We start from the raw sequence: 23,013 nt of genomic DNA on the forward strand, positions 1-23,013 counted from the left end.
GATAGTCCATATGAGAGAGAAAAAAGGGATAGCTTAGCTGTCCAGCTTCCTCCTGTTTCCTGTTTCTAGTTGGTAAAGACTCATTGCACGGGAGACAGATGTACCCGTGCTTCTGGATTGTATGGCTTCTCAGTGACTGATCGGCCAGCAGCTCTCCCACCCTGATTTGTATGAGACCAAATTGTAGAGGGAGGACGGATGGAGACCAACCAAAGACCAAGGTTCAAGGGGGCAGTGGGGGGCTCACGAGGTCCGTGTCCCTGTATAACATATAAAAGTGGTGTGAAACTGGTTTCATTTTTTACTAAGGAAGTACCAACAGTGTTTTAGGGTGATTTATTTGACTTTAATTTTTATGGTCATCTGAGAGGAGAAAGTGGCTGGAATTAGGACACAAAATCCTAGATTTGAATTTATCTGAGAATTTGGACTGTGGGCATGGCTGTAGTAGGCTTCGTAGAAAAAGGTTGATAATGTTATGAATAAGGGAAAGATAGAGCCTGACCTGATGGGTAACATGAAATCAGCTTTCAAAGATAGCTTTAAAATTTTAAGCCAGGATGGCCATAAAAATGATAAGAAGAACAAACAAATGGGAAGATTTTAAGCCAAGGCTATTTTTATTTTATTAAAGACACCCAAAACTGATGATGATGATGATGATGATGATGATGATTAAATGTATATGGTAAAAAACTATTAAGTCCTCTATTGCCCCTACCCAATTCCTGCATCCAGGTAGCCAATACTGAGTTTGTGTGTTCTTCCAGACTTTTCTACACCTACCCAAGCTCACACTGACTTAAAAATATATATGGCTCAGTCATTTGAACATCCGACTCTTGATTTGGGCTCAGGTCATGATCCCAGGGTCGTGGGTTAAGATTCTCTCTTTTCTCCCTCTGCTTCTCCACCCTGCTCCATGCTTTCTCTCTCTCTAAAATTAAAAAATAAAAATAAAATATATGTGCAGATTACGTGGTACTGTCCTGCCATTTGTTTTCTTCAGGGTTCAGTAGGGAATCTGCATATTTGGTATTTTTTCAGCTTCGTATTACAAGTGATTTCAAACATCCAAAAAAATGGAAAAAATGAGTATCCATATACCCACCACCTAGTTTAACAATTGTTACATTTTGCCGTAGTTGCTTCTTCTTTATCTAGCTAAAATTCTTAATGTTGAATATTTCTTTTGTTTTTGGGTTTATATATGTTGATAGAGCGTGAGTTGGGGGGAGGGGCAGAGAGGAGAGAGAGAATCCTGAGCAGGCTCAGTGTTGAAAGCGAGAGCCGGATGCGGGGCTCCATCCCGTGACCTGAGCTGAAATCAAAAGTTGGACGCTCAACCACCTGGGCCACCCAGGCGCCCCAATGTTGAATAGTTATAGATACTTCATCTCTAAATATTTCACCATGCACTTTTTTTTTAATTTTTTTTTTTTTAACGTTTATTTATTTTTGAGACAGAGAGAGACAGAGCATGAACGGGGGAGGGTCAGAGCGAGAGGGAGACACAGAATCTGAAACAGGCTCCAGGCTCTGAGCCATCAGCACAGAGCCTGACGCGGGGCTCGAACTCACAGACCGCGAGATCATGACCTGAGCCGAAGTCGGACGCTTAACCGACTGAGCCACCCAGGTGCCCCATGCACTTTTTTAAAATAAGGCCTTTCACCTATATAACCGTTGTCATACTTTAGAAAATCACTATTTAAATATACTAAACTTCCCCAAAGTAAGCTGTACTTACCTGACAAAGTATCAGTTATAAGGTAATAATAAGTCAAAATGATGAAAAGTACAGCCCAGGGAAGAGAGTCAACAATACAGTGACCACACTTATTGTGGTGAGTGCCAAGTAATACAGAGTTGAATCAACATGTTGTACACCTGAAACTAATCAGTTAGAAAAACGAGCTGTGCTTTTCAAACTGAGATCCAGTCAAGATTCACACATTATATTTTTTAGGTCTCTTCAGTGTCTTCATTCCCAGTATCTCCCTTTTCGTTTTGTTTTGTTTTGTTTTGTTTTGTTTTGTTTTGTTTTGTTGCATGACAGTGATTTTTTGAAGAGACGGAGTCAGTTGTCTTGTATAATACCCCACATTCCAGATTTGTCTGATTGTTTCTTCCTGGTATCCTTGTCCTTGGTCCTTGTCTTCTGTATTTTCTGTGAACTGAAAGTTACTTCTCAGGCTTGGTTAGATTTAGATTTACCATATTTGTATATTTTTAGGTGATTCTGTATACTTTATATAAAGTGCATGATGTCAGTTTCAATTTGTCCACCATTAGTGATGCCAAGTTTGGTCAATTTGGTAAGGTAGTGATAGGAACATCTTTTTCCAATTATAATTAGAAGTAATCTAATGGATAATAATTTAGAATAATATAAACATCCACCATTGGTGATCAGTTGTATCATGGGGGGGCTGCAAGCTGGTACTTTTTCTAGTTCCATTACTGCTGACATTTATTTGCTGATATTCTGTAAAGAACAGCTCTCCTGTATTAATTAACTGGGGATGAACTATAATTTTTCCCAGAAAGGCATGTTAAATGTTAAAAACTTGAAAATTCATCCTTTGCATTTACTAGTTTTTAGGATAAGGAGTTGATGTAACTGTGACCTACATTTCATGCTTTTAAGTGTTGTTAATGTTTAGGAATTTAGAGTAATATATTGGTCTTAGGATTCCAGTTTTTTTTTTTTTTTTTAATTACTTTATTTTGAGAGAGAAAGAGTGCAAGCAGGGGAGGGGCAGAGAGAAACAGAATCCCAAGCAGACTCTGTGCTGCCAGCACAGGCCCAATGTGGGGCTTGATCTCACAAACCGTGAGATCGTGACCTGAGCCAAAACCAAGAGTCGGATGCTTAACCAACTGAGCCAACCAGGTGCTTCTCCAATTTTAAATGTATAGTTGAGTGAATAGTTGATTTATACTTGTGAACTTTCATTGAAATTTTAACTGTATTATTGCATGGACGTTAAAAAATACCTGAGTCACTATTTTCATAAGTTTAATTTTTAGATTTAAGTTCTCAGAAAATTATCTTTTTAAGTCAACTGTACTTAAAATTGAATGTATGAAATATTTAAGGTAGTTAAAATTTTATGTCTGAAGAGTGTTTAACGTTGTAAAGGCGATCAAACATTCATCACATCCCTTTAAAATTAGAACTCCAAATAGAACGTCTAAGGGACTCCTGGCTGGCTCACTCAGAGGAGCATGAGACTCTTGATCTCCCATCGTGACTTTGAGCCCCACGTTGGGTAGAGAGGTGACTTAAAAATAAAATCTTTTTTTTCTTTAATTTTTAAAAAAATTTTGTTTTTACATTTATTCATTTTTGAGAGAGAGACAGAATACAAGCGGAGGAGGGGCAGAGAGAGAGGGAGACACAGAATCCGAAGCAGGCTCCAGGCTCTGAGCTGTTAACACAGAGCCGGACGCGGGGCTTGAACCCACAAACCGCGAGATCATGACCTGAGCCGAAGTCGGACAGCTAAACCGACTGAGCCACCCAGGCGCCCCTAAAAATAAAATCTTAAGGGCACCTGGGTGGTTTAGTCAGTTAAACGTCCAAGTCTTGATTTCAGCTCAGGTCATGATCTCACAGTTTCATGAGTTTGAGCCCCGTGTCAGGCTCTGTGCTGGCCCTGCAGAGTCGGCTTGGGATTCTCTCTGTGCCCCTCCCCTGCTCGCGCACGCGCTTTCGCTCTCTTTCAAAATAAATAAACTTTAAAATATTATAAAAAATAAAATCTTAAAAAGAAAAGTCTAAGTTGAGTATAAAAGTTTGAGGAAAATCTACACTTTCTGAATCTGTAACATTAATAAATCAAGTATTAATATTTAAAAAACGGTCTCTTTTCTGTATATAAAAACTACTCTCAAAAACAAGCAAATAAAGGGGTACCTGGGTGGCTCAGTGGTTGAGCGTCTGAGTTCGGCTCAGGTCAGGATCTCTGGTTTGTGAGTTCGATCCCCACGTCAGGCTCTGTGCTGACAGCTCAGAACCTGGAGCCTGTTTCCGAGTCCGTGTCTCCCTCTTTCTCTCTGCCCCTCCCCTACTCATACTCTGTCTCTCTCTCAAAAATAAATGAAGATTAAAAAAAAAAAAAACAAGCAAATAAATAAATACTAGTCTCAGATACGAAAATAAAAACATACTCCTCAGCAGGGGCATCTGGCTGGCTCATTCAGTGGAGTATGCAGCTCTTGATCTTGGGGTTGTGAGTTCGAGTCCCAGGTTGGGTGCAGAGATTACTTAAAAAATAAATCTTGGGGCGCCTGGGTGGCTCAGTCGGTTGAGCGTCCGACTTCGGCTCAGGTCATGATCTCGCGGTTCGTGAGTTCACGCCCCGCGTCGGGCTCTGTGCTGGCAGCTCAGAGCCTGGAGCCTGTTTCGGATTCTGTGTCTCCCTCTCTCTCTGACCCTCCCCCATTCATGCTCTGTCTCTGTCTGTCTCAAAAATAAATAAACGTTAAAAAAATAAATAATAAACATTAAAAAACATTAAAAATAAAAACCAGGATACTCAGCAGTGGTAGAGATCTGCTTTGTCTGTCTTCCCCAAAGCATGTTGTTACTGATCGTTGATATTCTCTTCCTTTATTTCTGAAGTGCTGGACAGAGTGCTCAAGTCTGAGGCAGTGCTGGTCACATAGTGTTTCTCTGAGCTGTATACTAATCAGCTGTTATATATAGGGTTTTGATAAATCAGAGACGCTTGTCCAAGTGATAGGAAACCACATAGGGTGTGTGAACTTTATGGTGACCTTGGCAGACGTGAATTATTTTTCTTTCGGATGGCGTCCTTCTTTTTTAAAACTTGCCTTCACAAAGGAATCAGCACTATTTTCTGAGTGTACCGGTGGGTTTCCTTAGGCCTTAACATTATTTTTTCCTTAGGAAAAAATGTCTTTTCTTGAAAATCATTGAGCTATATTTTGAAAAGGTAGCTTGTGTGGAAGAACCTCCTGCAGTCAGATTGGAGTTGTTAACATTCTGTATTGGAATGTATCTGTGCGTTCAGTTAACTGACTTTTCAGTTTTGAAAAAGCAGTGTGTTTCTTTTCGACTTAGTTCAGACCTAAAGGCAATTGTTTGGTTCAAAATGAAGCCTGTTGGCCTAAAGGGTGTCCGGGTTTGTGTGCCTAAGAGCCCTGTACGCCTAGAAGCTCAGCCATGTTCGTTAGGCCAGAGTAGAAGGAAAGTCAGGTTTAAGGATGAAGGGCCATTTTCTCTTACAATCGGCAACGGAGACTACTTTTGGACAAATAAAGACATATTGTGGAATTATGTGCAGACTCTTTCTGGTAAGAACTCCTCAGTCACAAATAAATAATCTAGGTTTTAAAAACCTGACTACAAAAATAACACCCATGCCTTATAGGAAACTTGAAAAGTAGAGAAAGATAACAAGGAAAACAAAAATAGTAATCCCATTGGAGTGTTTTTGTTTCACAGTTATATCTTGAAGTTAAAATGCAGATAAAATAATGGTTAACTGGTAAAAGGCTGTTTCTTGAGCTCTGTTCTCCAAAACGTCTGTAGAAATGGGAATTTCAGACTCTCTTGTAAGCCTTAGAGTCTAGTTTATTTATCTTAAAGCTGGCTTCTCTTTCTCAGGAAGATTATAGGAGACTTTTATAGTTCCTAGAGGGTAATGATGCAGAGTAGAAGCCTAAACTCTTCAGTGCGTTGGTGACTTGTTGGGTATTTCCCCTTGCTTTGCAGTATTCATAAATCACTTTTTGACAGTTGGGCCTGTCAAAGAATGTAACCTAGAGGGATGCCTGGGTGGCTCAGTCGGTTAAGCATCCGACTCTTGATTTCGGCTCAGTTCGTGATCTCAGGGTTCGTGGGATCGAGCCCCTCGACCGGCTCAGTGTGGAGGACCAAGCCTGCTTGGGATTCTCTCCGTCTACCCTTCTCCAGCTTGTGTGCTCTCTCAGTCTCTCTCAGAATGAATGAATAAACCTAAAAAAAACTAAAGTAACCTAGAGACGGTGTAGCTTATTTTTTATGATTTTTTTATTTCTTAAAGTTCATTTATTTATTTTGAGAGAGAAGACGTGCATGTGTGAGCGGCGGAGGGGCAGAGAGAGTGGGAGAGAGAGAGAATCCCAAGCAGGCTTAGCGCTGCCAGCATAGAGCCCGGCGCGGGGCTCCGTCTCAGCTGTCCCCTGAGCTCAGTGTCAGACGCTTAGCTGACTGAGTCACCCAGGTGCCCCGAGAGCATACATTTTAGAAGAAGCTGCGGGGAGAACTCGATGGCAAACTAAGAAATTTTGACATTTGGTCTAAATTTAATGCACTTCCTTGGGAGGGAAGATAAATGTTTTAAATTAAACACTCTGGTTTTCCTGAACGTTTTTAAAGTTTTGTATTCATTGTTAAAATTTTATGACAGATACATATGCGGTATAGTGTTCTGCTTTAATCTAAACTCATTCTTTCTGGAGCTTTGAAATCCTGGGTCCCATTTTTACACAGTTAAAAGTAAAGGCTCCTTACTGTTCTTGTGCACCTGAAAATTTTGCAAAACAGATGGATTGTGTAAACAGTTGGGTTAACAATAACTCATTGTTATTGGCTTTCTAAAGAAAAAACTGTTTAATGATGTCCTTTTAAACTTTTCTCCAATAAACTGTCAGCTTTCCTCCCCCCTATAAGGACTCAGTTCTTATTTATCTGTATGCTGAAGTAGAAGTGAAATGTTAATTTATCTGCTAACTTTTTTTCCTGTTTCATTTTATATGATTTTTTAAGTTTCATGTAAGTAGTCTCAACACCCATTGTCGGGCCCAGACCCACGGCGCTGAGATCCAGAGCTGCGTGCTGTCCCTACTGAGCAAGCCAGGCGCCCTTTGTCTGCTATGTGTATCAGAAGTAACACTTCTGAAAGACCCAGATACCAGAATACTTTTTGTTGTTGTTGTAGGGCAGATCTAAGTCTTCGATAAGTTCACTTAGCACAGGTTGTGTTTTGTTCTTGATGTTAAGTGGCGATTCTCAAGAGTGGGCAGTCTACCGGGGATTTGACGGTGATCTAAGGGCTGTCCCATAATCAAGTCATGCTAAAGCTGTTTTCACTGTTAATTGTATGTTTAGAACGCAGAATATATCTATATCTATATCTATATCTATATCTATATCTATATCTATATCTATATCTATATCTATATCTATATCTATATCTATATCTATATCTATATCTATATCTATATCTATATCTATATCTATATCTATATCTATATCTATATCTATATCTATATCTATATCTATATCTATATCTATATCTATATCTATATCTATATCTATATCTATATCTATATCTATATCTATATCTATATCTATATCTATATCTATATCTATATCTATATCTATATCTATATCTATATCTATATCTATATCTATATCTATATCTATATCTATATCTATATCTATATCTATATCTATATCTATATCTATATCTATATCTATATCTATATCTATATCTATATCTATATCTATATCTATATCTATATCTATATCTATATCTATATCTATATCTATATCTATATCTATATCTATATCTATATCTATATCTATATCTATATCTATATCTATATCTATATCTATATCTATATCTATATCTATATCTATATCTATATCTATATCTATATCTATATCTATATCTATATCTATATCTATATCTATATCTATATCTATATCTATATCTATATCTATATCTATATCTATATCTATATCTATATCTATATCTATATCTATATCTATATCTATATCTATATCTATATCTATATCTATATCTATATCTATATCTATATCTATATCTATATCTATATCTATATCTATATCTATATCTATATCTATATCTATATCTATATCTATATCTGTTTTTGAAACTGCCAGAATTGTTGGTTGTTTTGCCAGAAGGAAGGGGAGAGAGCCAGTACTTACTTAGCATCTGTAAGCAGAGAGTTAGGTGGCCAAGGGGAGGCCGACCGAAGATGTGACTGATTCCAAGGGTTGTACAGTTTTCGTTGCACCGTGTTGCCCTCTTGAGAGAGGGCAGTTGGGAATCTTTACTGACGGCCAGGATGTACCAGGCCAGGGCTCCCAGAGTCAGCTCTGTGCAGGACTGGTTCTTTGGAACGCTCCTGGAATATAGGTTTTTTAGATAGTTTCAAAAATGCCCACATTGTGTTTGCTTCGGCAGCACATATACTAAAACAGGAACAGTGCAGAGATTAGCACCACCCCCGTGCAGGAGGACACGCAAATTCACGAAGCATCTTGTATTTCTGTACTGTGTTTGGAATGTTAAAAAAAAAACGCCCACATCATGAATGTACATAGTTTAATGACTCCTTACACACCCAGAAAGAAGCCCCTCCTGAGAGCTTGCTTTGAAGATTAAATGAGTTACCCTATTTGAGGTGCTTTCATGCCTAACACCTGGTGAGCCCTCAGAGCGTGTTAGCTTTATTGTGACGATTACGGAGACGTCGCGGGTGGTATAGAATGGAGGCGCAGATAGTATCTCAAGCTAGAACTTGGTTTAGCAGGGGCCGGAAGGAGTGGTGGTTGTTTCAAAGCCGCACGCGGTTTACATTTGGAGCCCTGTTTCCTCAGGACTTCCCATACCTGACTTCTGAGTCAGGTCCGACCTCACTTGCCATCTCTGTGCCCTCTCACAGCCCTTGTTACTGCCATGGCGTTAGTCACACCCGGAATCCCGGATTTGCATCTTATCTCCGCAAGGAACCTCTGAGTTTCTCAAGTGCGGGAGCCCTGTCTGTGTGGTTCATGTGTCGATCCCTTGCACTTAGAATGATGCTTGACCCTTATGGTCTCTCAGCTATTTATTAATTGGATGTATGGCCTGAATTTATTATATTCAAGCCATACTGTCACAGTTAAAAAAAAAAAAAAAAAAAAGACTCTCGGGCGAGTGTCGTGCGTTTCTTCACGGTCAAGGTTAAGGAATGAACAATGTCTTCTGGGAAGCTTGCGGTGATGGCGAGGGTGGTGTTTGTAGGAATGATTGAGTAGTAAATCTGGGGGACAAGATGATCGGCCCTACCTCCCCACTTGGAGATTTGTCTTCCATTGCTACTTGAGTTGGATCGTGTTGCTTTGTGAACAAACATATCCACTGCTTTATAGAAGCTTGTTTGGGGTTACTGAATTTCTGAGTTGGAGGTCACCCTAAAAGCCATCTAAGACAGATGCTCTTTAGTAACTAGGAAAACCGATATTTGCCCCAGTTCCACTTGTGTATCAACTGTGTAATTTCAGAAGTGGCACGAGAGTTCTGGTCTTCTTACTTCAGTTCCAGGTATTGGCTCTACCTCCCCGTGCTCCCGGGTCCCATCTGTGTGTTGGAACAATCAAGTCTGCACCACCATGCCACATAGGGGGACCTACTCTGCCGGATACATTCTCACCGCTTCACGTATATTCTCGGTGAAGCCTCCCAATAACTCCGAAAGGGGCTTTCTTATCTCCGTTTTTTACCTCGGTTCAAGCTTTGGAGGTCTTTAGATTCCAGGCTGGAGCAACAATTCTATCTGAAAAAAACTCTTGTGTAAATAAATTCAAATATTGTGAGACTTTGATAGTCTAAAGAATTTTTTATTCTGAGTCATCAACAATGGCATCACCCTCACGTACCTGTGTTTGCAGCCCATGCGTCCTATTTATGCAGTGGTCCTATTACTTTCCGTTGGTATTCCGTTAATGGTGCGTGGGGCTTTTGTCGGTGAGTAAAACTAAAAAAGCCAGAATATTCTTTGGGAGATGATTGAAACCTAAAAGTCACCTTTTTAAAACAAAAGGCAGATTTTTTAAAATTAAAATGTTGGGGCACGTGGGTGGCTCAGTTGCTTAAGTGTCCGACTCTTGACTTCCGCTCCGGTTGTGATCTCATGCTTGTGAGATGGAGCCCTCGTCAGGCTCTGCTCTGGGGTGTGGGCCCTGCTTAAGATTCTCCCTCCCTCCCTCTGCCCACCCCCCACCCCCCACCCCCCACCCCATTCTCTCAGGCTCTGCTCTGGGGTGTGGGCCCTGCTTAAGATTCTCCCTACCTACCTCCCTTTGCCCCCTGCCATTCTCTGTCTCTTAAGAAAATTAATGTTAAAAATGACTGATATTTATTATCCCATATATAATATTCTTGCCATAAATGTTAGACTAAATGCATGAGGAAACAATCAGATAAACCCAGAATATGGAACATTCTACAAGGTAACTATCTTAGACTCTTTATTTTTTTTTTTTAAGTTTCTTTCTTTCTTTCTCTATTTTGAGACAGCACATGAGCAGGGGGAGGGGCAGAGAGAGAAGGAGAGAGAGAATCCCACGCGGGCTCCGTGCTGTCAGCTTGGCTTCATCTTACTAACCATGAGATCATGGCCTGAGCCAAAACCAAGAGCTGGAGGCTTAAGCGGCTGAGCCACGCAGGTGCCCCAGCTTAGACTTTAAAACAAGTGGTGACTTGAGGAGCAGCAGAAGGTCAGGAAGTACTCTGGAGTAGGAGAAACAAAAGCTATTTAAGGGAAATATGTGAGCCTTGATTGGGAGGGAAAAATACAGTGATAAGATATTTCTTAGAACAATCAGGGAAATTGTTAGATGATACTGATTTATTGTTACTTTTCTTAGTGTAACCATTTTAGTAGGTTATGTAGGAGAATGTCCTTTTTTTAAAAAAAAATTTTAATGTTATTTTGAGAGAGAGTGTGTGTGTGAGTGGGGAAGGGGCAGAGAGAGAGGGAGACAGAACTGAAGGAGGCTCCAGACTCTGAGCACAGAGCCCAAGGCGGTGGTGTAACCCAGGAACTGTGAGGTCATGACCTGAGCCAAAGTCAGACACTTACCTGATTGAGGCACCCAGGTACCCTGGTGTTTTTTGTTTGTTTGTTTGTTTGTTAGTTTTTTAAATCAAAAGAAAGTTTTCTAAGTGGGAAAATTTTCAAATAGTAAAAGACCGTTTCTAAAGACTGATCTTTATCTTTTTTTTTTTTTTTAATTTTTTTTTTTTTAGCGTTTATTTATTTTTGAGACAGAGAGAGACAGAGCACGACGGGGGAGGGTCAGAGAGAGAGGAAGACACAGAATCTGAAACAGGCCCCAGGCTCTGAGCAGTCAGCACAGAGCCCGACGCGGGGCTCGAACTCACATACTGCGAGATCGTGACCTGAGCCGAAGTCGGACGCTTAACTGACTGAGCCACCCAGGCGCCCCTATCTTTTTTTTTTTAATGTTTGTTTATTTTTGAGACAGAGAGACAGAGCACAAGCAGGGAAGGGGCAGACAGAGAGGGAGACACAGAATCTGAAGCAGGCTCCAGGCTCTGAGCTGTCACCACAGAGCCCGATGCAGGGCTCGAACCCATGGACCGTGAGATCGTGACAGCCGAAGTCAGATGCTTAACCGACTGAGCCACCCAGGCACCCCTAAAGACTGATCTTTATTAAGTACAAGTTGTATTTTGAGTTCAGTACCTCAGGGCAAAGCAAGAAATGTTGTGATTGATTTGAGATTAAATGAAGTTAAAATAATCAGCATTACAGTTTGCTGTAGCTTTCAAGGCACTGTCACTTTCCTCCCCTTCCTGCCGTTCCCATTCCCAGTGCTTAATTATTATTATGGCATCGAATAAATGTGAAAAGGGCTGAAAGATTTTGAAATCTGTTCAAACATGGAGTTAAAGGATTTAACATTCTTTATGGTCCCTTGATGTACTAGATGCTGATTTTTTTTTTTTTTTTTTTTTTTGGCTCTGTAGATGTGGTTACCTGGAAGTATTTATTCCTATTAACTTTTATAACTTTGTTGCCAGTTCTTTCCTTTAAAATTTTTTTTAACGTTTATTTTTGAGACAGAGAGAGACAGAGCATGAACGGGGGAGGGTCAGAGAGAGGGGGACACAGAATCTGAAACAGGCTCCAGGCTCTGAGCTGTCAGCACAGAGCCCGACGCGGGGCTTGAACTCACGGACTGCGAGATCATGACCTGAGCCGAAGTCGGCCGCTTAACCGACTGAGCCACCCAGGCGCCCCTCTTTCCTTTAAAAAATTTCAAAAGCTCAGGTTTGTTTCTTAGTGTGGAATGGCTATGTTTTATGTTTTATGTTTTATGGCTACTGCTATGTAACTTTACAGAGGAAACTCTGTTGTCTCCAGAGTGTGATTTCATGGTTTAGCTTCTTGTTACTTCTCTGACATCAAGGCCCCAAATCCTAAGGAAAAGCATGATTTCTGCCAGTCCCTCTCCCCAGAATCATCTGCCACAATATATAGATGAGACTTAGTTGAGACAGATCCCTGGTGAACAAGAAGAGCTGAGACCATGTGACTGCATCATGCAAAGTTGGGATCGATGATGCTTTCGTTAAAAAGTATTTTTTTGAAGCATTTGTCAGAGCAGTTAAGAGTAGTGAACTGGAGTAGTTTTAGACTTGATTTAGCAGAGATTTTTACGCTTATTTTGGAATTCTGTTTTCAAATAAAAAATTAATTTTGAAAATACAAAATTGTGGGGCAGGAATCATTAACCTTAGAATGTATATGGATACTTGGGGCACCTGGGTGGTTCAGTGGGTTGAACGTCCAACTCTTGACTTCAACTCAAGTCATGATCCCAGGGTCATGGGATCAAGCCCCCTGCTGGGCTCAGCGCTCAGTGTGGATCCTGCTTGGGATTCTCTCTTTCTCTCTGACCTCCTTTCCCACTTGCATTCTCTATCAAAAATTAGGGGTGCCTGGGTGGCTCAGTTGGTTGAGTGTCCAACTTCTGCTCAGGTCAGGATCTCATGGTTCGTGGGTTCGAGTCCTGCATCGGCTTGCTGCTGTCCGTGCAGAGCCACTTCGGATCCTCTGTCCTCCTCTCTCTTTGCTCCTCCTCCCCCAAATAAACATTAAAAAATAAATTAATTAAATTAAAATTTAATAAAATAAACTTCTGGGAAAAAAGATTGTATATAGATATTTAACCATGTTAAGGAAGCTTTAAGAAAAAATTTCTTTTTAATGTTTATTTATTTTTGAGAGACAGCACAACCAGGGAAGAGGCAGAGAGAGACAGAGACACAGAATCTGAAGCAGGCTCCAGGCTCTGAGCGGTCAGCACAGAGCCCAATGCCGGGCTCAAACTCATGGACCACGAGATCATGACCTGAGCTGAAGTCGGACGCTTAACCGACTGAGCCACGCAGTCCCCCCCAAGGAAGCTTTTTAAATGTGTTAATGTTGGCTTTTGGATTTCTAAGCCTATGGAAGCATTCTTGGCCTGGAAATTAACTATGAGTTCTTAGCAATGTAGTTTTCTAATTGTTAAATGTTATTATATTCCAGCTGGATTATAACCTTTTTGAAGGTATTGTGTATGCATTTATAATCTTCTTGTGTCTCCAGAGCCTGGCATAGTTTCTTGAATATGTGGGACTTTGGTATAGATTGCTGGGGGACAGATCTAATATGTTTTGAGTGAACACAACATTCTCAGTCCTGATGGACAGAGCTGTGATTCTTCCATACGTGGTGGTGGGTTTTCATTGTGCCAGACCATGGCTAAGGGAAAGGTTTCTTTAAGTTTCTGGAGGAGTGACTTCCAACTCCTTATAACACGAATAAGTCGTGGTAATTGAGAGCGCCCTAACTATAGCAACTTCATTAGGAAGAAGACAGGAAGAAAACCAGGGGCACACTCACTGTACAACTTTATTTCTAAAGAACTGCAAAACTTGTGTGCTTGCAGATCAGGGAGCAGAGAAACATGAAGGGACAAGTCAGTCCTCTGGGATCACCGATCAAGAGAAGGAGTTGTCCACCAGTGCTTTCCAGGCCTTCACAGTAAGCAGTGGTTTCTCTCGATTTCCGTTTTTAGGATCTGTCGAATATGAATCTTTTCACAATGAATTTTTAAGTTTATAACTTTTGTTCTGTAATAACTCAAGAATTAAGTTTAGAGAGTAGGTTTTATTTAAATTTTTTAAAAACTGGGAGTTTAAATATGGTAAAAGGAATGGGAGTAATTTGAGCCATTCCCAAGTTTTTGTGTTTCATAAACGTGTTGACTCTTACAGTGTTATTTTTTTTTCAGTCTTTTAAACTTAGATTTGTAATTATATGGGTCAGTCTTTTCAGTTCACTTCTTTGTTCAGTTCTCTTTCTTAAATGTTCTTTAAAATGGAACCCCAGTCAAAGTCAAAACTTTAACTTTTCTGATGTTAAAACGCTATGAAAGAAAACCTTATTTGACTATTAGGTTACATACATGTAAGCAGAAGAATTTGATACTTGGGTATTCAGAGCATGTTTATTAGAAATTAAATCATATTACTTTTCTTGGGCTAGCCTCAGCTGTTATACCGTGCTAGCAATATATACCTATATACGTGTGTGTGTGTGTGTGTGTGTGTGTGTGTGTGTGAGAGAGAGAGAGAGAGAGAGAGAGAGAGAGAGAGAGAGAGGTGTGGTTTTATACATGTACATAGGTATATGATACACTTACGTGTCTATGTATGTCTTATACACATAGTGGTGTTAGAGTGTGAGTCTTGAGAAATAAATATCTATAATTTCCAGCTTTATTGAGATATAATTGACATATCCCAGTTTCTTAATTGACATGAATATTGTTTCATTCAGTGACTTTAGTATATTTGGGGAATTAGATCTGTCTTTTTAAAGAGTTTTCCAAATAGAGACGAATGAAACGTATTTGGAAATGAATGTCTTAGTTTTAAAGGTAATAGGTAATTTTGTCTGTGTGCGTGTTTTTTTGTTGGTTTGTTTTAGGCTGGAAATTATGATGCCTGTCTGCAACACCTTGCCTGCCTACAAGAAGTGAACAAAGATGATTATAAAATAATTTTGAACACAGCAGTGGCTGAGTTTTTTAAAAGTAACCAAATGACAACAGACAGTTTGAGACAGACACTTAACCAACTGAAGAATCAGGTGACACACAAATGAATTTAGCTATAAAAATGTTGTGATACTCTCTGAATTGTGAAGTAAAAATACTTAAGGAAAATTAATATGACTTGTCGGTTATTGGTAGCACAACTTCTAACGTGTCTAAAACAATGTGCATTAATTTTATTTGTATAAAATTATTATTCCAGGAAATGAAACGTATGCTGTGTAATTTTATTTTCTAATTTGAACAGAATAGACTAATCTACCAAATTTGAATGAGCTTTGGAACTTTGAAGGAAAATTAAAGTGGAAATCTATGAAGAAGCTTAGCTGCTGAGATGATCTTTCTTGTGACTGCAAAGATCTGATTATAATCATGTGAGATTGTTTTAGCATTTTGGATCAGGAGATGATTCATTGACTAAATAGAAGATATTCTGATTTATATATGGTTTGGTGCTTGCCTTGGTCATCGGTCATAACAGCAACATCTCTCACATCACAGGGTCAGAGCTTTGGTAATCAAGAGGGCTAACGAAGATGACGATGATGGTAGGGTCGGGTGGCAGACGTTTGTTGCCTACTATGTAACAGGGCCCTGCTGAGAACTGTGCATGCAGCACCTCCCTCTTTCCAGCAGTCCTATAAAGCAGCCACTATGATGTTTCTCATTTTACAGATGCGAAAGCTGAGGTACAGATAGCCGGTGTAAATTGTCCAGAGACGCAAAGCTCTTAAACGAAAACAGCTCCGTGAACCCAGTCTTCTTTGACTCTAGGGCCTGTGCCTCTGAACCGCTTCAAGGTCTTGAGACCTTTTTGAGCCCCTGTCCTGTGTTCCTGGGTACCATTATACAGTAGAGTATCACCCTAAAACGTGACCTAGTTAGAAATAAGTGACCCCTCCAGGCTCTTTGTAATTTTTTTTAGGAGTAAAGATACTCTACAGTATCACCCTATACATGGTATTGTTAGAAATAAGTAACCTGTTCAGGCTCTTCCTGATTACAGGAGTGAGGTAATTTACTGGCTGCATCGATCTTGATCTCAGAGTTGTGAGTTTAAGCCCCATGTTGGGCATAGAGATAACTTAAAAAAAGAAAGAAAGAAAGAAAAATGGCCAATGTTTATCAAACTCTTATGTGATTCCAAATTCCATATTAAATGCGTTTTATGTTTTATCTCCTATAATTCTCATATTCAACCCTTGAGATAGGTCGAGAGCCTAATGATTTTAATTTATATGGCCAGGAAAAGTAGGAGCAAGATTCAAACCAGACCTTCAGACTTCTTTTTTTTTTTTTTTAAGTAAACTCTACATGTGGGATTCAAACTTACAATCCAAGGTCAAGTGTTGCATGCTCTAAGGACTGAGCCATCCAGGCACCCCCAGACCTTCTGACTCTTTTTATTTTTAACATTTTTTAAAATTAGTTTATTTATTGGGGCGCCTGGGTGGCTCAGTCGGTTGAGCATCCGACTTCGGCTCAGGTCACGATCTCAGGGTCCGTGAGTTCGAGCCCCGCATCGGGCTCTGGGCTGATGGCTCAGAGCCTGGAGCCTGCTTCCAGTTCTGTGTCCCCCTCTCTCTCTGCCCCTGCCCTGTTCATGCTCTGTCTCTCTCTGTCTCAAAAATAAATAAAAAACGTTAAAAAAATTTAAAAAATAAAATAAAATAAAATTAGTTTATTTATTTTGAGAGAGAGAGCAAGCAAGCTGGGGAGGGGCAGAGAGACTGGGGGACAGAGAGTCCCAAGTGGGCTCTGTACTGACAGCAGCTAGCCCGATATGTGATTTGAACTGACAAACCGTGAGATCGTGACCTGAGCCGAAGTCGGCCGCTTAACCAACTGAGCTGCCCAGGCACCCTGAGTTTTTCTTATAGATTGTAAGTGATCTCTACACCCAATGTGAAGTTCGAACTCACAACCGTGAGATCAGGAGTCTCATGCTCTACCAACTAAGCCAGTCAGGTACCCCAAAATCTTTTTTATTTTTTTATTCCTTTAATTAAAAAAAAAAAGGTTTGTTTATTTTTGAGAGAGAGGCAGAGAGAGAGGGACACAGAATTCCAAGCAGGCTCCATATTGTCAGTGCAGAACCTGACCTGGGGCTCAGACTCACGAACCTTGAGATCATGACCTGAGTTGAAATCAAGAGTCGGATGCTTAACTGACTGAGCCATCCAGATGCACTGCCCAAACCTTTTTTTTTTTTTTTTTTTTAAATGTTTTTGTTTATTTTTGAGACAGAGAGAGATAGAGCATGAGCAGGGGAGAAGCAGAGAGAGAGGGAGACACAGAATCTGAAGCAGGCTCCAGGCTCTGAGCTGTCAGCACAGAGCGCGACGTGGGGCTTGAACTCACAGACTGTGAGATCATGACCTGAGCCGAAGCCGGACGCCCAACCGACTGAGCCACCCAGGTGCCCCTGCCCAAAACCTTTTTTAGAATAAGAAAGAGACTCTTGCAAGCTTCCTGTTAAGCCAAGAAAACTGCTTTTTAAAATCCTTTCACCAGCCTTTTTTTTTTAATGTTTATTTATTTATTTTGAGAGAGACAGAGATGAGAGAGAATCCCAAGCAGGCTCCGCCCTGTCAGGGCAGAGCCCTATGCAGGGCTCATCCCAGGAACCATGAGATCATGACCTAAGCCAAAATCAAGAATCAGAGGTGGTTGTTTTTTTTTTAAACAATGATCCACCTTTTGGTTTTTTAATTTTTTTTTTAACGTTTGAGGGACAGAGCTTGAGTGGGGGAGGGGAAGAGGGAGAGGGAGACTCAGAATCTGAAGCAGACTCCAGGCTCTAAGCTGTCAGCACAGAGCCCGACATGAAGCTTGAAGTCACGAACCATGAGATCATGACCTGAGCTGAAGTCAAACGCTTAACCAACTGAGCCAACCAGGCACCCTTCACCAGCCTTGATTCTTAATAAGGCTGGTTCAGTAATACCCCTCATGCAATCCACTGCCTTGTGTTTCCTAGAGGTGTTTATACCCGTGTCTCCTAACTTTTCTCTAAATCATACTTCTGTTCAAGGTCCTATGCCCTGGGCATAGTTACATACATACCTTTTCAACCCATTCCATTTCTATTATGCTTTATCTCATTTAACGAATAGTTTTTGTTTTGGCTAGAGCCAAACAAGTTCATGTTTTTCGTGAATCACAGAAAGTGTGGCGGTTATATATGTCATAAGGTCAATCCTTTTTGAATCCAAAATTTCTTAATTTGTCCAAAACCCCCCTTTCTGGCTAAGAATTAACCCTTTCTTAGCTCATTCTCTCTGCATTACATTACTACCAAGAAGTATTGTCTTTCTTTGGAAATTGAGTTTTCTCTACAGAGACTATTTTTAATCATGGGAAGATAGTGACTTGGTAAGTGAAGATTATACAGAAGCTCCAAATTCACTGAGATGCACGTGCTGTTGGTCAGAGAGGACCAGTTGGTAACATTTGCACCTCCCTGTCAGGCTTAACGCATGTATGACTGAAGTCTGCAGATGTCTGATTACAGATCACTATGTGTCCTGAAACTTCCGGTACCTTGTCATTAGCAAAACGTTAAGTTCATCATGTGTATCAAAGTTCCACTGCTTAATGTAGGGGAACGTCAGTCTTAGAATTAATTATTTAACATTGCTTGGTAACTTATTCCAATCTTCATAGTGACAAAGAAAGATTAGTTTTAATACTAATTCCAGCTTTGTGTATTACATGAAAGTACAGAATGGCTATGAGACTTTATTAAAATTTGTAAGCCTACTGCAATAACTTAGGGAGGGGATAAGCAGGTAGTCATTAGCTTTAAAATGCAGAGTGTGGGGGCCCCAGGGTGGCTCAGTCAGTTAAGCATCTGAGCCCCACATCGGGCTCTGCACTGACAGAGCAGAGTCTGCTTTGGATTCTTTCTCTCTCTGTCCCTCCCCAACTTGTTCTTTGTCACTGTTAAAATAAATAAACTTCTAAAAATAAATTTAAAAAATAATACAATGCAAACTTTTTTTTTTTTTTTCCTGGTATCAGATGTAGATGTTTAGTAAAGCCATCAATAGCCTATTTTTGTTGTTTATTTAAAGATTCTATTTTTTTAAGAGCTCCTGGGTGGCTCAAGTCAGTTAAGTGTCTAGCTCTTGATTTTGGCTTAGGTCATGTCACGACTTCACGGTTCGTGGGATTGAGACCTGTGTCCATCTCCGTGCTGACAGTGCAGATCCTGATTGGGATTCTCTTTCTCTCTCTGCCCGTTCCCTGCTTGTGCTTGCTTGTGCGTGCACGTGCTGTCTCTCAAACATGAGAAAAAAATTTTAAATAAAATAAAAAATCTGCTTTCTTTAAGTTATGGGAACAAAACCTGAACGTAAGAGGAATTTCAGAAAATATACTTCCTAGCTATAAGGCCTTGGGCAAGATAGTTAAGCTTTTTGTGCTGGTCTTCTTATTTATAAAATGGGAATGATAATGTCTATGTCCTTGAGGTATGGTAAGGATTAAATGAGATATTCTCTGGAAAATGTTTAATGTAGCAGGTCTGGCCCATAGTTAAGTAGTTAGCTGTTTGTTAATGTTTAAGTTTTAGTTTAGTTTTTACAAAATGGAATCAAGCTTATGTATACATAGTGCGTAACATAGTGCACATGGGAAAGATTGTTTTGAGTTTTGCTCGCCCCCAAGGAGGCTACAAAGTGGGGAACCAGTTCAAAAGCCATGTTGGCGGTTGAAACGTTCTTCACAGTGGCAAGGAACAGACTTGCCTTGCCTTGTCTACATAAAGTCCCATGAAAATGTTTTACTTAACGGAATTTTATTATTAATAAAATAATTTTTAGCAAGAATAATTAAAATCTGGAAGTTCTGTTGAAAATGTGGAAAAATCAGAGTGAGAAATGTTGGCCTGTGTTCCTGTTTACTCGCATAGCTTCTTTCATTTCTCTTTATTTTCTTACCGTTTTGAGAACATATCCTGGCTGACTGTTTTGTAGGTCCACTCAGCTGTCGAAGAAATGGATGGCTTAGACGACGTGGAGAACAGCATGTTGTATTACAATCAGGCAGTCTTTCTGTATCATCTGCGGCAGTACTCAGAGGCCATAGCAGTTGGTGAAAAGCTCTACCAGTTCATAGAACCTTTTGGTATGTTCTCTCAAGTCCAGAACTTCCCTGTCATAGTCAGAGGGGGCTCTGGTAGTTTCTTACCCAGTTAAATCAAGGAATCACATGCCAGTATTTAAAGAAAGAAGGAGGGGCGCCTGGGTGGCTCAGTCGGTTGGGTGACCGACTTCGGCTCAGGTCATGATCTCGCGGTCCGTGAGTTCGAGCCCCGCGTCGGGCTCTGTACTGAGAGCTCAGAGCCTGGAGCCTGTTTCAGATTCTGTGTCTCCCTCTCTCTCTGACCCTCCCCCATTCATGCTCTGTTTCTCTCTGTCTCTAAAATGAATAAACGTTTAAAAAAAAAAAGAAAGAAGGAAAAAAGCTGTGTCCAGTTTTAGCCACTAAAGATAAAAAAGATAAGAATGACGTTACTTTTAGATGAACCCAGGTTTTCTTCTCCCATTTCCTCCCCACTCCTTCCCCTCGATTTTTGCAAATTGTGATGAGAAATGAGGTTGCTAATTGGAAAGACTTCGTGCTGTTTGTTTTTTCCTTTGCTGTGTGAACACAGCTTCGTGTACCTGATCCGTTCTTTATTGAGCAGTGTATTAAGACTGGGGATGTTAGCGGACAGCGTGGTACTTTCTTGTCTGTTGCCCCCCTGACAGTTTTGTGGGGAATCCCTGGAGTAGATAGCACAGACTCTGTTTTGGTGTCGCGATTATCTTGCAGTTAGCAGCCTCGAGTAAGCGTAGTAAGAAAGGTACAGGCAAGGGAAGAAAGAGGGAGCAAATAAGGCAGCAAAGCCAGATCCAGGAGATGGTTGTTAGAGAGGGCTGTTTGTTTCCAGCCCACAAGCAGTCAGATTTCAGTTGTGGTCATGTTTTTGTCTTTTTCTTTAGGTTACTTTCTTTTAAATTCAAAACACTAATGCCGGTTCTTGACTTATAAACACCTGATTGCTAATGTGGTTCCCGCAGGATAAGAAGTAGAGTGTGACGGCTCCTCTGTGGGGCTTTGGGAAGAGTTACAGGGTCCCCTTTTGCCGTCAGCTGGTTGAGTGGCTGTTTCCTGTGGCTCCAGGGAGGCGTTTTCAAGGTGCTCCCCTCTTCCTCTGTCCTGAGGGCATGGTGGCTGGACAGATTGGGCAGGAGAGATGCCCGTGGCGAAGACGGTGTAAACAGCGGCCAGTTCCTTTCTCTGTAAAGCTGGAAATCAGAATTATACCTCCGGGATGACACGGATGGATTTTTCTTTTTAAATTTATTTTGGGAGAGAGTGCGCACACATGTGAACTGGGGAGGAACAGAGAGAGAGAATCTCAAACAGGCTCTGTGCTTGATCTCACATACTGTGGGATCATGCCTGACCTGAGCCAGAATGAAGTTGGACTCTCAACCAACTAAGCCACCCAGACGCCCCCTCAGATGTATTTTTCTGTAAAGCCTTTTTTTGTAAAGTAATCTCTACACCTGATGTGGGGCTTGAACATGTGACCCCAAAATCAGGAGTCGCACGCTGCACCGACCTTGCCAGCCAGGCACCCCTACGAAGCTGGTTGTTAGAATTTCGGGAACCGTTCATGAAATCTTGTTCATATGTACGGTGGCCAAGTGGAATAAAGCCACCGAGGCAGAATTCAGATCCATTTTTCTTCTTCTTTGAAAATCGTTATTATTATTTTTAAAAACTTTACTGCTTGGTTCTTCACACAGCATGTATTGATTGAACATACACGGTGGACCCAAACTGTTCTGGGTTCTGAAGATAATGTAGTGACTGAAACAGAGCCTTTACCCTCGTTAAGCTTATATTCTAACGCGAGAGAGAGCGACACAATAAGTATGTATTGTGAGGTAGCCAAATGCCATGAAGAAAAGCTAAAATTGGTAAGAGGATACAGATGGACTGGGAACGCTGTTTTTAGGTAAGGCAATCAAGGAAGGCCTGGGGTAAGACAGCCTCTGAAAAGAGACCTGAGTGAAGAGAGGAGGTGAGCCACGTGACTCTTGAGGGGCAGGCATTCCAGCCAGAGCTGATAGTGTGTACAGAGCATCTGAGATGAGCTTGAGTTTGCTGAGTGAGAGGAACAGCAGGTCATTGACACTGGAGCCAGGTGGGGAGAACAGTAGCAGGTGACGTCAGAGGCAGCAAGGTAAGGAACAGGTGAAGTCCTGTGGCCTGGGTAAGGACTTAATGTTTTTCTTGGTTTTTTAATTTTTTTTAATGTTTTTATTTTTGAGAGTGACAGAGTGTGAGTGGGGGAGGGGCAGAGAGAGAGGGAGACACAGAATCCGAAGCGGGCTCCAGGCACAGAGCCCGATGTGGGTCTCCACATCACGGACCGTGAGATCACGACCTGAGCTAAAGTCGGACGCTTAACCGACTGAGCCACCCAGGTGCCCCAAGGACTTAGTGTTTTAAGAGTAGTGGTGGGATGGATGGGTGCCCGGTTGGCTCAGTCGATTGAGTGTCCAACTCTTGGTTTAGGCTCAGGTCATGATCCCAGGGTCCTGGCATCAAGCCCTGCACTAGGCTCTCTGCTGACAGTGCTCTCTCTCTCTCTCTCTCTCTCTCTCTGTCTCAAAATAAATAAACTTAAAAAGAGTGGTGTGAAACCCGTAGAGATATATGACCTTTGTGCATCAACCATGTTGATTCTAGTTTTCAATTGATTCCACTCCGGCTGCTCTGTAAGAACAAGAATGGAATCGGGAAGACTTGTTAAAAGGCTCTTAAGGGCTTTTAAATTTTTCTGGTCTTGATTTTAGCATCCTTTTTTAGATCTTATTTTTCCTTTTATCTTCTCTTTTGAAAGGAAAAGAAAATAGTATTATGACATACCAGGTTACCCTTTCTCTCTTCATTGGGCTCTTCTTCCTTTGAAGTCCTTGTTAGAGTTGGAAGGAACCTCAAGAGATCACCTGGTTCACTCCCCTGCCTTCAAGCAGGTGAAGTATTCTCCCCATTTTACAGGTCAG

At 40.9% G+C, this 23,013-nt stretch overlaps 1 protein-coding gene and 2 non-coding genes across 8 annotated transcripts in view; 2 read left to right on the forward strand and 1 right to left on the reverse strand.

The window, feature by feature from the left end:
• The window catches only part of CNOT10 (CCR4-NOT transcription complex subunit 10), a 71,990-nt gene that overhangs the window by 3,935 nt on the left and 45,042 nt on the right, over positions 1-23,013 (forward strand). For 2 of the 6 annotated variants that reach the window (XM_015545197.2, XM_042998618.1), the window contains exons 1-4: positions 5,062-5,325; positions 13,775-13,869; positions 14,818-14,979; positions 19,924-20,074. In XM_015545197.2, the coding sequence (XP_015400683.2) occupies positions 5,124-5,325; positions 13,775-13,869; positions 14,818-14,979; positions 19,924-20,074 (610 nt within the window). In that variant the 5' untranslated portion in view covers positions 5,062-5,123. Of the gene's footprint in view, positions 1-5,060; positions 5,326-13,774; positions 13,870-14,817; positions 14,980-19,923; positions 20,075-23,013 lie in introns of those variants that run through there. The other 4 variants (XM_042998620.1, XM_042998619.1, XM_042998617.1 and 1 more) reach the window with 3 other exon arrangements.
• Positions 8,216-8,318, forward strand: LOC122230846. Its single transcript, XR_006207922.1, has one exon. It is a non-coding gene; the product is annotated as a U6 spliceosomal RNA (small nuclear RNA).
• On the reverse strand, positions 16,842-16,914 carry TRNAR-CCU. The gene has a single exon. It is a non-coding gene; the product is annotated as a tRNA-Arg (tRNA).

Source organism: Panthera tigris, chromosome C2, assembly GCF_018350195.1.
Source record: "Panthera tigris isolate Pti1 chromosome C2, P.tigris_Pti1_mat1.1, whole genome shotgun sequence".
Classification (NCBI taxonomy): domain Eukaryota; kingdom Metazoa; phylum Chordata; class Mammalia; order Carnivora; family Felidae; genus Panthera; species Panthera tigris.